The 16194-nt window shown below is 39.6% G+C and overlaps 1 protein-coding gene across 1 annotated transcript; it reads right to left on the bottom strand.

Annotated features, from left to right (window-relative positions):
* Positions 1–235: 235 nt before the first annotated feature.
* LOC131943846 (putative amine oxidase [copper-containing]) lies at positions 236–11706 on the bottom strand. Its single transcript, XM_059304130.1, has 11 exons — positions 11552–11706; positions 9647–9950; positions 9070–9307; positions 8510–8772; positions 6502–6730; positions 3180–3390; positions 2921–3096; positions 1739–1918; positions 1154–1444; positions 795–1002; positions 236–511 (listed from the first exon to the last, which is right to left on the bottom strand). The coding sequence occupies exons 1-11, from the start codon at positions 11666–11668 to the stop codon at positions 236–238; spliced, it is 2493 nt and encodes an 830-aa protein (XP_059160113.1). The 5' UTR covers positions 11669–11706.
* Positions 11707–16194: the final 4488 nt, after the last annotated feature.

The following is a 16194-nucleotide window of genomic DNA, read 5'->3' as shown; positions in this document are numbered from 1 at the left end:
GTCCACGAGCACTATGTGTTACATCTATTTACATAAGACGGTCAAAGAAAGTGTACTGATGTTGATGAAGTGTTGTTTGCTTTTTATTTTTTATTGTTTTTTGGGTGGTGTGGGGGGGGCGCAATATGCTTTGGGCCTTAGGCTGCTGGCCAATCATCCTCCCCATTTATCCGCCCCTGAATTCTCCAACTAAGGGACGCGATGATTGAAACAAACGCGACAAGAACTCTCTCGCTTAAGGAAATAAAAAAGTTTTATTCTGTAACAAATGTGTCATGTTCAAGTTTGTTGGTAAACACTCGACGTTTGGTAGACCGTAGTCAGCTGACTTGATGACCCCGTCCTTGATCTCCAGCCTGACGGCGTCACGTGATCCGACAGACGGACACTCGTGGAAGTAGTTGTAGGGCAGGAGCGAGATGGTGGCGCTGGTGCCTACAGTCGGGGTGTTGGGGATGTCCTCCGTGTGGGGGATGTGGTGGAACCCCACAGTCACCCAAAACACCAGGTCCTGAGGAGTGTGTGATAAAGCGGATTTTAAATCTTTAACATAGAACTTTTATAGTTGTCTGGGTTCAATATTTTAATTTTAGCCCATATAGTTGGCCAACTTATACAGAGAGCCACCTCCACCATCTGGCCACCTCATACACCTGGTCATCTCATACACCTGGCCACCTCATACACCTGGCCACCTCATACATCTGGCCACCTCCACCATTTGGCCACCTCCACCATTGGGCCACCTCCACCATTTGGCCACCCCATACATCTGGCCACAAGTAACACCTCACCTGGTCCACGATGCTCTCGTCGTCCCTGAGGTAATGGTCCAGGTCGACCTGTGGCCCGGCCCCGTCAAACATGGAGAAGATGGAGCTGCTCGACTCCTCTTCTTCCTTCCTTCTCGTCACCGCCATCTGGTACTTGCTCCACTGCCGGCTCTTTAGAACCGGCGACTCGTCCGGCAACAGCTGTTTCGTGAAGCCTTGCACGGCCAACCTGGATGGGAGAAAGGTGGATGTGTTGTGTCATGATGGCAATGCTAGACCACCGCGTCTTACCATTCACCCTTTTCTCCTTTCTAGTTTCAATCACGTAACTAATGTGATCAATGTGTTAGTTACCATGGAAACCAAAGAACTCCTCCTACCTGTAAGCCTTGTGGTTTCCATACGAATTTTTCTCCCTATCGTTGTAGACGATGTGGTACTTGGGCTCTGAGAAATTGTAGTGTAGCACAGCGTCCTGCTCCGTCTGCCTGAGGTTGTGCTTGAAGGAGATCTGGTGGAACTCCTCGCTGCCAGACTTGTACCAGGGCCAGGGCCGCTTGTCTAGGGCCAGGTCCAGGCTCTCGTAACGGTTCGATTGACCTTGAATGTCAAGGTCAACTTTAAAGTTCATTAAATGATGGTGGATGGAGCCCACAATGTCGCCGTGGATTCTGTGAAAAGGTTGACAAAATATGTGTAAGAATTTTGCCAACATACAACGTATGACTTTGTAAATGCATCGTTTATTCGATCAGTGTGACTTTATAGCACAAATAATATTTCCTGTTTCTGGGTCTATTTGAGAATCTTCTTTAATTTTTGTTCAAAAGCAAATTGAAACTTCCAAAAACTCTTTAAGGTAGCCATAGTTTATTTTTTTTTAAAGCTAACACTTACATATCAGGACCTATCGTTGGGACATAACAGAATATATCAAGTTCTGGCTAAGATAACTGAGCCATTACCTAAATCCAAACGGCTCTTCCTCGTTGTGAAAGGTCTGTGACATGACGTAGCCAGTGGCGTAAACTTTGACCTCCACGGCGCCATTTTGGTGAAACACCCAATCAAAGATGTAGTCGTAGTTGTACTCAACAATGATGGTGCGCAGGATGAGAACACGGTCCAATAGACCACCGTAGTTGCTGGCAGATACAGGAGAGGGGGGGGGGTGAATGGTGGGGATTTGGTGGAGTACTGACATGTAGGTGGAGCATTGACATGTAGGTGAAGCATTGACATGTAGGTGAACATTGACATGTAGGTGGAGCATTGACATGTTGGTGGAGCATTGGCATGTTGGTGGAGCATTGACATGTAGGTGGAGCATTGACATGTTGGTGGAGCATTGACATGTAGGTGGAGCATTGACATGTAAGTGGAGCGTTGACATATAGGTGGAGCATTGACATGTAGGTGGAGCATTGACATGTAGGTGGAGCATTGGCATGTTGGTGGAGCATTGGCATGTTGGTGGAGCATTGACATGTAGGTGGAGCATTGACATGTAGGTGGAGCATTGACATGTTTGTTGAGCATTGACATGTAGGTGGAGCATTGACATGTAGGTGGAGCATTGACATGTAGGTGGAGCATTGACATGTAGGTGGAGCATTGACATGTAGGTGGAGCATTGACATGTTGGTGGAGCATTGACATGTTGGTGGAGCATTGACATGTAGGTGGAGCATTGACATGTAGGTGGAGCATTGACATGTAGGTGGAGCATTGACATGTAGGTGGAGCATTGACATGTTTGTTGAGCATTGACATGTAGGTGGAGCATTGACATGTTGGTGGAGCATTGACATGTAGGTGGACTTTGACATTAGTGTGGATAAAGGATTTTTCTGGTGCTCTTCATTAATGAAGGATATTTGGCATGTTGGTGGCGTATTGAAGGTGGATTAGCCTTTGTAGGTGGAGTAATAGATGGAGTGTGACTTGTAGATGAATGAATGACATGTGTGACTGATATAATAGCGTATAGTTTAGACTAATTGAGAAATGACTGTTATAATAGTGTATAATTTAGACTAACGGAAAAGGACTGATATAATAGCGTATAATTTAGACTAATGGAGAATTGACTGATTAAATAGTTTATAATTAAGACTGATAATTTGACTAAAGCCTTGAAGACCCACCTGCCTATAGATGGGTCATTCGTGTAGTGACGTCGTAGGGGAACCCCCGTGTTGTGTTCAAACAGACAAAAACAGTTGTTCAGTGTTCTGGTCACGTGTTGCTCATTGTCATAAATTGCCTGAGGTAAAAATGTGGCGTAGTCCGGACAGTCCACTCCAGGCACGAGACCAAAGGCCTGGAACAAAACTCACAGTACGTCAGCTGTCATTTCACTCAGAGCTTAAAACTAGAACCCCTGGACAACTTGAATGAACGTACCTGGTTACCTAGACCAAAAGCACTATCTGACAGGTGAGTATAAAAAGTGGTAGGATTAGCCCCAGCGTAGATAACTCCAAGGTCCTGTAGGCTAATCTCAAACGCGATTCTCTCCCCTGCCCAGCGGACATCCCACACCTGGGGGCCAGCAGCTGCGGACATTCGGACATTGAAGCTCCACTCCAGGTACTCCACATGTCCGGCACTTACGCTGTATAGGGAAAATAAACCGGGAGTGATCTCCCCTAAACTTTCTCGAATCTAATATATAAAGCTCAGTTCTGTATGTAATGCATTTGTATGTCGTTGGAATTGTACGAATTTAAGTGTTAGAAAATTATCGTGCGCATTTGTCTAAATTTATAAGCTAAAAAATTACTATTGAAAGTGTTGGGAAATAATTTTCATTTTTCAAATTATAGTAATAATTGTCGGTATGTTCATTAAACACAAGTTTTAAAAAAAATATCATCTTTTACAAAAATTCTAATTATGTCTTTATTTAGTCCTATAGCACTTACTTCCCTTTGATAAATTAGGAAAAACACAATTACTTCCCTTTATAAAACCATTGCATTCCGTGAAAATAATTGACTTTTTAATTACTTTGTTTTGGTGTTGGGAAAAAAAATAATTACATAATTAGCGGGGATTGATCAAGTGCAAATGTTGTAGGTATTTTACGGATAAGCTTGGAGTATTAAAATTGTTTATTAAATTGAAACAGGCGCGTTCGTTTAAGTGAGTGCAAAAGACTGTGAATAAGTTGGGGTACTATAGTCGTTCATTAAGCTAAAACAGGTGATTCCGCCCCGGGCGTTTATGTTCGCGTTAGTGTTTTCTTTGTGTTTAGGTGGGTTTGCGTTAGTGGTTGCGTTTTAATTTGGTTCGTTTTTGTTCTTTCTTTTTTCGTTTTTGTTTGTGTTTTTTTTTGTTTGGGTTTGTATTTGTGTTTTTGGTTGGTTTTGCGTTTGGATTTGGTTTGTTTTCTTTTGCTTTTTACGTTGATTTTTTTTTGTTGGTATTGGTGTTTGTGGTTGGGTTTGTTGTTAGGTTTTTGTTTTCGTTTGCTTTTTTGTTTGTTTTTTCTTTGTGTTTGTATTGGTGTTTGTGGGTGTGGTTGTGTTTGTTGTTAAGTTTTTGTTTTCGTTTGTATTTGTAATTGTGTTAGCGTTATGTTTGCGTTTTGTTGTTTTGGTTTTGGTTGGTTGTGGTTTGGGTGGGCAATGCCGGGTTTATGATGATTACTAAACACACAGGTAATGGTCTTTAACAGAAAGGTTTTTCACAGAAGCCAGAGCAGGGCCTGGCCGGGACGGCTAGTATTTTTATATAAAATAACAGGGGATGGGAACTCGGGCTATAGACATGATTTTTAATCCATTTTAAATACTTAAAGTTTTAAAAATAGAATAAAATCTCGTAGACAAATTAATTGCACACCAAGTGAACGCGAAATAAAAAAGCGCATAATAGTGTGCAATATTATTAGTACTTTTAAAATTTACATTAGTTTTTTGAGAAATCGGAAGTAGCGTAAATTACTACTTCCTGTCAACGGAAATTACTCAAAATTTAACAGAAGGTAGAGAATTAGATCTTTTACTTACATGTGAAATTTAATTTATCTATCTGAAATAGTACTCAAGTTATAGGCTTTTAAAAAATTCAAAGTAGGAAAAGTACCACTTCCGGTTATCGGAAATCGCTCAAAAGTTGATACGGATCTACGATTTTGATAAAATACTTATATTTGAAATTTCATCAACCTAGCTGTAACGGTACTCAAGTTATCGTGTTTACACACGGACAGACACACACACAGACACACACACACACACAGACATACGGACAAGATTGCAAAATTATGTTTTTCCGTATCAGTGAGGTGTAAAACGTCGAGATTTGTAAAAATCTCGATTTTTTTTTTTGCACGATTACAATACTTTCTCTATACTACGTATATACGAGAAAGTAAAAATGGATTCACGATTAACTACTTCAAGCGGTCTACGACACGACTATTTAAGCATTGAAAACGATCTTGAAGCAGCTCAATAAATCAACTCTAGAATATACTTGAAGTGTACACGTGCACGAACTGCTCGTGTTACTTTCTAACTCACTAGTGATTCACTGAGTCAATGATATATCATCTGTCTGTAATAGCACCTGTAATCTTACGAACGTTTTTGTCAAGTCACCTGTCAACCACAACTCTATCTAAATGTCATTTCTCTTGTCACATTTATTGTCATATCACCTGTTGATTGTCACCTTTCATCTCACCTGTCATCCCACCTATCACTTGTCATCTCATCTATCATTTCACCTGTCATCTCACAATGTCATCTTACCTGTTAGTTGTCACCCCAGCTGTCAGTTTACCTGTTAACTGTCACCTGTTATCTCACCTTTCATCTAACCTGTCATCTCACCTGTCATCTCGACTGTCACCTAACTTGTCATTTCACCTGTTAACTGTCACCTGTCATCTCACCTGCCATCTCACTTGTCATCTCACCTGTCATCTCGACTGTCACCTAACTTGTCATTTCACCTGTTAACTGTCACCTGTCATCTCACCTGTCATCTCACCTGTCATCTCACCTGTCATCTTACCTGTCATCTCACCTGTCATCTCACCTGTCATCTCGACTGTCACCTAACTTGTCATTTCACCTGTTAACTGTCACCTGTCATCTCACCTGTCATCTCACCTGTCATCTCATCTGTCATCTCGACTGTCACCTAACTTGTCATTTCACCTGTTAACTGTCACCTGTCATCTCACCTGTCATCTCACCTGTCAACTCACCTGTTAACTGTCACCTGTCATCTCACCTGTCATTTCATCTGTCATCTCACCTGTCATCTCACCTGTCAACTCACCTGTTAACTGTCACCTGTTATCTCACCTGTCATCTCACCTGTCATCTCACCTGTCATCTCGACTGTCACCTAACTTGTCATTTCACCTGTTAACTGTCACCTGTCATCTAACCTGTCATCTCACCTGTCATTTCATCTGTCATCTCACCTGTCATCTCACCTGTCAACTCACCTGTTAACTGTCACCTGTTATCTCACCTGTCATCTCACCTGTCATCTCACCTGTCATCTCGACTGTCACCTAACTTGTCATTTCACCTGTTAACTGTCACCTGTCATCTCACCTGTCATCCCACCTGTCATCCATCCTGTCAATTCACCTGTTAACTGTCATCTGTCATCTCACCTGTCATCTCACCTGTCATCTCACCTATCATCTCACATGTCATCTCTCCTGTCAATTCACCTGTCATCTCACCTGTCATCTCACCTGTAACGTTTACCTGAAGGCTGGTATTCCCTTGAGCCTGACAGACCTGCGGCAGGGAAGGTCCTGCCCCTCAAGTTGACCGTCCCTGGCACAGAAGTCTGCTGGGGCCTGGGGAACGTCTTGCGGACCTTGGTCATCCTGTCCCCCTCATAGGCTGCCACAAAGTCTCGGACTGACGTGAAGTAGTAGCCGCCATAAAACACAGAGTCCACCTCAAACTTCAGGCTGTCTGAAAGGTCACGTAAATCGCATTAACGGATTTTAGTTGAAGGCTATGACTCAGTTGCTATTTAAATTAAATTAAATTGTTCGAAGTCCGAAACAATATACGCCTTAACAATGAAATCGAATTAATTATCTGAACAGGGGGAGGGGTTGATGAGGGGGGGGGGGTTGTAAACCCCCATGGACCCCTCTGTAAATTTTTATTTTACTGTCATAATACCACTGTCACTTAAATCTATTTCTGAATCAGTATATATGTATAATTGTATATGTATGTTACAACAGTCGTCTAAAAACTGACGCTATGTTCACTCAATATATTTAATTCCGATTGTAGACAACATATTATTGAAAAAACGAATAGTGTTAAGCTACTATATTACATACTAAAGTAATTATTGTTGTGTTTTGACATTTACAATCAAATTTATAGAAATAATTATCATTAAAAAAGTTTTTAAAAACCCACGTTTTCTGATTGAACTAAAAAGTAGAAAATAAATGCTATACATCACAATAATGCAAGCGATCACTCTACTATAAGCGATGAAAAACGTGGGGCGCCGAAGTAAAAGTTATATTACTATTGATTAGATAATACTATTGACTTTTATTAGGGAGCTTGTAGAGAGTCAACAGTATTAGAAACTGTAAGAAAATCACGGCGCCCCACGTTTTTCATCGCTTATAGTAGAGTGATCGCTTGCATTATTGTGATGTATAGCATTTATTTTCTACTTTTTAGTTCAATCAGAAAACGTGGGGTTTTTTTTAAGTTTTTTTAATGATAATTATTTTCTACATTTTAGTCTTTGTCTGTTTGTTTGCATTAAAATCTTGCTTTTATCTTTTCGCATTCACTTTTTTTTTTTGGGTAAACGAAGACAACTCGTAAAAAACACGTGCCTTGAATCCGTGTCGAGTGGGTTAGCAATCGTGTGCCCCACCACTCGACCATATTGTCTCCCCCATACTGGCCACAAGTTGTTCCGGTTGTTTGTACACAAACACCACGTGAACACTACTCAGTAAGCAAAAAGAGGGAGAGTACCGAACCTTGTTTTCATCAAATTACAATTACTGGGTTATGTCCCTTTTCCCCCACGTTTTTTTTTTGTACAATTATATAGCGGTCTAAAATGATCAATAAAATGTTTCCATGGATCAATTTAGTAATAATAACAATTGAATATTCTATTGTCATCGGAAACAAAGCTTCCCGGAAAATTTCAGCGCGCTAGCTAACTGGGAAGTGCCCGAAATTTTGATCGCAAGATTTGATTGGAAAGACGCGAAAGCAAGTTAAAGAAAACGTGGTAATAATATGCATATTTATATTAAGAGAGTGATTATTTCCCATAGTTCGCTTGTCTTAATTAATATTCTAGGAATCATTACATTAAATTGTTTTCTTACAAGGATTACGAAACAGACTGTGTTGCGTTCATTGTTTTTGGTTGTATTGTGTGTATATTTTTTTGGTTTGTTGTTGTTGTTTCGTTTTTTTTAGAGTGATACATTGTTTTGTTTTGTCGGCCTACATTTTGTGTTCAGAACATTTTGCAGAGTACTACTTTCAATTTATTTTACATCATAGCGAAGAAATGACATACAGCTAGTGTGTATATATATATATATATATATATATATATATATATATATATATATATATATATATATATATATATATATATATATATTTAATGATGGAAAAAAAATTGAAAATTAGTATTGAAATAAAAATGTGCTATCAAACACACACCAATGGCCGCATTACATTTACCTAGTGATGTTTCTTTCATCGTGAACATCAAATCTGCCGGGTTGATGGTGGGGAAGTCTGTCTTGTAGTAGACCGCCATGACGATGAGGGTCGTGTCGGTGTAGGCGGAGCTTGTCTTCTGGGGGATGATCATCAGACACTCACCCTCGCAATCGGTGAAGAAAGTCCCGTAACTCTCGAGTATGATTTTCCTGACTCTTTTCATGAAGAATATTGGCATGAGTGCGTGATACGCCTCTGTGATGCCATAGGTTGGGTGGTATCTAGTTGTGATCAAAGGGAGGTAACAGATAAAATAGCACAATTACTATCACACATAATCATGATCAAAGGGAGGTAACAGATAAAATTTCGCGTAATTTATATCACAACGTTAATTTAAATATTTAAGTTGTTAGGTTGTTTGAAAAAACACTTCAAAAGCTTAAATTTATTTAAACCTATTTTAGGGCTATATGTAAGAAACTAAAAATTCTGAAGATGTTTGCTTACATAGATTTACCTGTTTCTGAATCAGGTATGATAAAGAAAAATCTGAATTAAAACGAACAAAGATCTACCTGTATGGAACTGTTTTTATTTCACGTCTTGGGTTCGGATCCATGCGGGTCGGGGACGGTAGAGGGCCGACAACATATTCCTCCACCCTGGCCACGTCTGGCCGCACGATGACCACCCTCGCCTCCCGGACTGGTTTCGAACCCTGTCTGTCCAAGAAGTTGATGACGTCGGTTTTGTTGGGCACGTGAAGCTCAATGCCATACACACTGCTGTTCTTCCAGTTGACCAGGACGGTGTCTGATGGGATGGTCAGGTCATTAGACAAGAGAAGGGATATTTGGATGGTCAGGTCATTAGACAAGGGAAGGGGATACTGTAATTCAGAGTATGGGTTTGGAGAAAACTAAATGGACAGTTAAACGGACAGTTAGATGGACAGTTTAAATGGACAGTTAAATGGTCAGCTTAATTACATGGGTAGTTATAAGACATCAATACATTTCATTTATACCAATCACAAACTTTCACACTTATTGGTTTCTCCAATTAACATATCAAGCGCCACCCCTTTTTTAACCACACCCAATTCAGTCACATTGTGACCTCTGACCTATCGTGTAATCTTTGACCTCTCACCTTTCAAGAACTTGTTGACAGCCTCGATCTCCTCAAAGCTCAGATCCAGAAAAATGTTCTCATACGTCACGCCAGCACCGCCCAACACCCCGGTCGGGCAGCGGGGCAGCACGGTGCCAGCAAAACTCAAGTTGACCTCTGACCTCTCTTCACCCTGGAGCAGGGAGTAGTTCCGCTGGAACTGGTGAGTGCTGCCTCTGTACATGATGAGCACCCAGGTCAAGGTCACGTTGACGATCAGAGACAGGACGAAAAGTGCCAGGAGCAGCCAGAAGCGTGAGGACTTGGGGTCGGTGCGGCGGTTCTGGAACAATTAGAGGTAGGGCTTAAAATCTGATGTCAGGTCTTAAAATCTAGGTTCTGGAATGTTCGAAACAATTAGAGACAGGTCTTAAAATCTAGGTTCTGGAATGTTCCAACAATTTGTCAGGTCTTAAAATCTAGGTTCTGGAATGTTCCAAACAATTAGTCAGGTCTAAAATATAAGTTCTGGAATCTTCCAACAATTAGGTCTTAAAATCTAGGTTCTGGAATGTTCCAAACGATGAGAGACGGATCTTAAGATCTAGATTTGATTAAGTAAACAATAATTATCCTATCAAAGATTACGGACGTTATTTCCGTGGACAGTATAACGTCGTGTTATCATATACTCTCGTATAACGCTCCACATACATTTTCCTGTGCTATCTCTGTAGGTGACTCAATGTGTTCACTGTGTTTGTGGTGTGTCCCCTCAGGTGTGTGTTCCCGTGCTTAAGTCTATTTCCTATTTTTAGAGTGTCGTGTTTAGTGCCAGTCTGTTGACGTAGTTCAACTGGTTACACTGACCGTGTCCCGAACTCTTTTACCTTTCCTTAAAAACATTATAATGATCAGAATGTGGACACTTTCATGCCAGCAGATATGGAATACATCTCATAGGTCGACACTTCCAGAAGATCTAGAACACATCTCATACTTTTAGTAGTGTAGCCTAGTTGTGGCAACAAGCCATATATATGTGATGTGACAGACGGCTCTGGCAGTCTAATACCCATTTAATAACGTGACTTAGTGACGTGACTGTGTAACGTGACTTAGTAACGTGACTTAGTAACGTGACTTAGTAACGTGACTCACTAGAAAGAAGCAACCATTTGACTCAGCGTTACTAGACACGACCTTGTAAAGGTTTAGATGGATGATGTGTGCCTTTAAGTCCACCACCCCCACCCCTCCCCGATGGGGGCAGGGAAGTCACTCTTTCGAATATTGGTTCTTTATGTAAACATGTAAACATGTACATATACGAAACGTTTGTGTGTGTGTGTGTGTGCTTTTGTACCTGATGGGTGTAGGTGTGGTGTATATAATCTTTCAGACGAATAACAAGACAAGCTATATTTAGCCGTCATATATCATGTTAAACGGCTGGGTTCAATGTTCTATTCACAAATCTACACACACGAATGTTAGTTTTGTATAAGGGGAGGCTACGCATGCTAGTTTTACAAGATAAACAAATTTTAAGGAAATGATGGGCGCCTTTGTGAAGATAAGGGAATTACAGAAACCTTCATTCAGATGAGCGCGCGTTTTAGCTTTTTTTTATTTTCACTCTACTACTTCAAAATGTGAATGAAAAATACGATTGAACAAACTACGTCGCACGTTGGCGGGCGCATTTTCAAGCTGACATTTTATTTGGAGCGCACATGGATTTTAAGACCTGTCTCTAACGTCCTGAAAATACGTGGGTCTAATTATTATGGGGTCTTATTTGGGGTCATATGGGGGTTGTGTGGAATCATGTGGGGTCTTATAGGTGTCGTGGGGTCATATGGAGTCGTATAAGGGTCAAACACATACGAGTTGTTACATACTACTGAGCTTAGGTAAGGGATAAATTTAGCCTAGCCTTACCTTTTGGTAGCCACCTTTCCGTCCGGCTCTGATTCTCAAAGCTGGAGCCGTGAACAGCTGCTCATCCTCCGACTCCGAGCTGGTCAACAGCTCTTTGAATGAAACACTTTCAGACATGTTGGCCCAGGTGTTGGCCCAGGTGTTGGCCCAGGTGTTGGTCCCAGGTGTTGGTCCCAGGTGTTGGTCCCAGGTGTTGGTCCCAGGTGTTGGCCCAGGTGTTGGCCCAGGTGTTGGCCCAGGTGTTGGCCCAGGTGTTGGCCCAGGTGTTGGCCCAGGTGTTGGCCCAGGTGTTGGTCCCAGCAGAAATGTCACATGATCACTGCCACACGGGTCAAGGTCATCCAGAACTTGAAAGAAATTTCTCTTGACAGTCTCTTGACCCTGAGGAGAAGGTTCAAGCGGCAATAGCCAGATCAAAATGTGGTGTTACAAGCGGCAATAATCTAACAACTAGACGTTTAATAACGCCTAATTTATATTTAACTGCAATTAACTTTTCCATTTAACCCTGGGCGATGGTATCACCTTGATACAACAAACAATACACAATACACAACACACAACATACAACACACAACATACAACATACAACATACAACACACAACACACAACACACAACATACAACACACAACACACAACACACAACACACAACACACAACACACAACACACAACATACAACATACAACACACAACATACAACACACAACACACAACACACAACACACAACACACAACACACAACATACAACATACAACACACAACATACAACATACAACCTTATAAAAAGGTAAACAAATATCAGGTTGTGCTGTCAATGTGGTATGAGTTTTTGGCTGATGTCAGGTGTTATGGGCTAATGTCAGGTGTCATAGGCTAGCGTCAATGTCATGGGCTAATATCGTGAGTTCTGGGCTAGTTGTCATGTCTCCAGTGCTAATTGTTACGTGACCTTTCAACCTGGCATGTGACCTTCTCAACTCTAATGTGACCTGGGCTAATTGGCCTGTAAATGTCGGTTGAGTCCAGTACAAATTTACCTGTGACAATTTATTTGATTTGCCGCAGGTCACAGTGACCTGGCAACATTCATCACATTGTAGATCAGTGGTGTTACATAATCACATTGTAGATCAGTGGTGTTACATAATCACATTATAGATCAGTGGTGTTACATAATCACGTTGTAGATTAGTGTTGCGTTAAATTTTTCTACCTAACTTAAATTCTGATTCTTTTCTACACTAAATTACATTTGTTTACAAAATGATACAAATATACCCAGTTTTTGTCCACACTAAAACTCTTAGCTGCCTCTAGTGTCTATAAACCACCATCAACCACACGTGTACCTATCTACCACCACCAACCACACGTATCAACCACCCGTAATTTTATCAACCACCCACTACACATGTATCTACTACACTGTTAAACTGCCGTTGAATGGAATATATCACCTAGTAGTGTACATAAAACAAAGTTTAAAACATGAAAATGTTCGCATAAATAATGTAAGCTTAGTTGTTAATACAATCACTGTGAACTTATCAAGAGCAATAAAGTAAGTTAGAAGACGTGATTTGAGCGTGCACCACTTACCTGTAGCTTCCAGTGCCCTGCCCACTATCCTGGCTACAGACCGTGTTGTGTGCACCTGATGCATGACGTGTTGCAGTGGGCAACGAACCGTGCAAACAGCTAGGTGGTTCCATTAGATCTTGTGATATAATACGCTTCAGTACCGCTTCAGCACCTCCCACCCCCACACACACACCAAATGGCCCACCGGCCCTCCCCTCCCGACTGACCTAGTTGACAGAGTGGAGACGTGAGACTAGGCAAATAGACGCGACTTAAGTCAATAGAAGGTTGAGACTGGGGCGAGTTGCATTCTGGTCTAGGGGCTCTTCTCGTCACGACCTAGTGGCGAGGTCAAAGTTCAACTATGTTTGTAAATGTGCTTATGTTTTAATGCTGTGTTGTTTGTTCAGAGTTTAAAGGTCTGGACTTATTACATGTGGGCCATAAGAGGAGACGGGGGCGAGGGGGGGGACACCCAATATTCACTACCCCCCCCCCCACCCACTCTGTGTTGGTGGTGACGGTGACATCATCTGTTGGTGGTAACATTGACATTTGCTTGTGGTGACACTGACACCATCTGTTGGTGGTGACACTGACATTTACTGGTGGTGACCTAGTTATAGAATAAGTATAATCATAGAATAAAATATATAGTATGCATGCACGTATAATGGAAACAAAATATTGCATTTCTACTGTATAAGAAACTCTAATTTTCTGAATTAGCGTGGTTGGTACAACTGAATAAAATATTCTACTACAGTTCAGATACAAACCTAGAAAGGGAGACCAACTAGCATTTAAGAACAAATTGTTCCATATTTCATACGGGACAAAACGTTCAAAAATTTAAAAATTACATCTGAAAACCGCAACACAAGTGTCGTATGTCGTTCGATTAAGAATGGAAGAAGAGGCAACACGGGTAATTCAAATTATAGTTTTGGGAAAGCCAGATATTGTGCAATACTAAATGTTAACCACATAAGTAATACCACCCATGTGTCACCAAACCACAAATGTGTTCACAATGTATTTTGTGGTCAAAGGGAAAGAGCCCTGTAAATACTTTTATCGATTAAGGATGGTAGAGTTTTGTCCCATTAATTATTTTATTTTATTTTTTAAAAATTGTTTTTACATTTTAGCTCAAAAGCAAGATTTTCATATATTTTTTATGATTTTTATATATTTTAAAAAATGAATGTCTTTGATTTATTTATTTCATTCATAATTCTATCGTAGATTTCTTATTATTTATAAAAAAAAAAAAGAAAATGAGGACATGTAAATGTATGATTATTATATTTTTTATTTGAAAAAGTTTATCCTAGGTATAGTGTTTGTTTTGCAATTAAATTTTTATTACTGTAACTACGATTTTTAAAAATTATTTATTTATTTATTTACTTTTTTCCCTCGGGTATAAAAGGGGTGGCAACTTCTACCACATTGCGAAAAAAAGAGTTTTCTTTGTTATTTCCCTTAAATCCGGTTCAGCTTTGAGTACCTTTCTTTTTAGCGCAATTTCCATTCTGGAGAATTGCGTTTATGAACTCGTCATTTCTGGGAATGTATGGATGGATGTGTGTCCGCAGCTTTAAGTCGTATCTCCTCCTCAACGAAGCAATATCGAGGACTAATTCCAAAGCAATTATGTTAACCAAGTCACGAGGATGAACATAGGCCAAAAAAATTCCGGGTTTCTTTCATGGATTTCCCGGAAAAGCCGAAAAACCTCGAAAAAATGAAGTTCTTTGCCCATATCTCGGCAACCAGACCACTTAGCGACTTGAAACATGTACCAATCGATTCCTGCCATAATTTAGAACAATATTGCCGAAGAAAGTTTTCAAAAATATCCTTTCGTTCGTTCACAAAAAAAATTTTGAATTAATTAAAATTTGGACCGAATTAGTAGGCATTTTTATCCAACCACACCACACGCGTCATCACGTTCAATAGCTGCGCCATCACGTTCAATGGCTGCGACATCACGTTCGGTAGCTAGGCGCGCAATGGTTTTTATTCATGTAACTCTATTGTAAATAAAACATGTAAAATACTGGAAAAAGAAATTAATAAAAAACGCTTTAATAACTAACCAATGTTTTTACTAACCCTGCTCTTGATTTAAGCTACGACAGAGCTATTTTTAGATAACATAAGGAAATTGTCACTAGACTTTTTAATTAACTTGTTTTATATATATTTGATAATATTAATATTAACATGTTCTACTTTTCTTGAAATAATGAGAAAAAAAGAATTTATCTATTTTCCTATTTATTTTTTATTGTTGATAAAATGGGTGACAACTTCTACCTCGTTGCGAAAAAAAAGAATTTATTTTGTTATTTCCCTTAGACCACAAATCCGGTACTGCTTTACAAAATTTTCCTTTTCTATCTACTGGTTTTTTTGTTTTTTATTTTTGGTTTTCTTTAGAATAAAAAGGGTGACAACTTCTACCAAATTATGAAAAAAAAAAAGAATTTATTTATTTACTTATTTATTTTTTTCTAGGTGGATAAAATGGGTGACAACTTTTACCACATTGCGAAAAAGAAGAGTTTTCTTTGTTATTTCCCTTAGACAACAAATCTTGCACAGCTTTGAGTACAGTCTTAGTATGGCCTAATTTTATTTTTTATATATTTGATAATATTTATCCTTTTCTATGTTCTATTTGTTTTTTATTTTATTCAAATACGTTTTCTTGTGAATAAAAAGGTTGACAACTTCTACCAAATAATGAGTAAAAAAGAATGTATTTATTTACCTATTTATTTTTTCTTGTTGATAAAATGGGGGACAACTTCTACCACGTTGCGAAAAAAAAGAATTTATGTTGTTATTTCCCTTAGACCACAAATCTGGCTCTGCTTTACATTTTCCGGGGGTTTTTTTTTTTTGGTTTTTTTTTTTTTGATTTTTTTTTTTTTTTTTGTAATTGTTATGTAATTGGTTTTCTTCCCAGAGTTTGAATTTATTATCTTGTTATGTATTTAAATTTGGTAATGTCGGGGGTAACAACTCCTAGCCGACAAGAAT

Source organism: Physella acuta, unplaced genomic scaffold, assembly GCF_028476545.2.
Source record: "Physella acuta isolate Inbredline_101_S28 unplaced genomic scaffold, ASM2847654v3 ptg000470l, whole genome shotgun sequence".
NCBI lineage: Eukaryota > Metazoa > Mollusca > Gastropoda > Physidae > Physella > Physella acuta.
Note: the sequence above shows the minus strand (reverse complement) of the source record. Positions and strands in the feature narration are given on the sequence as shown.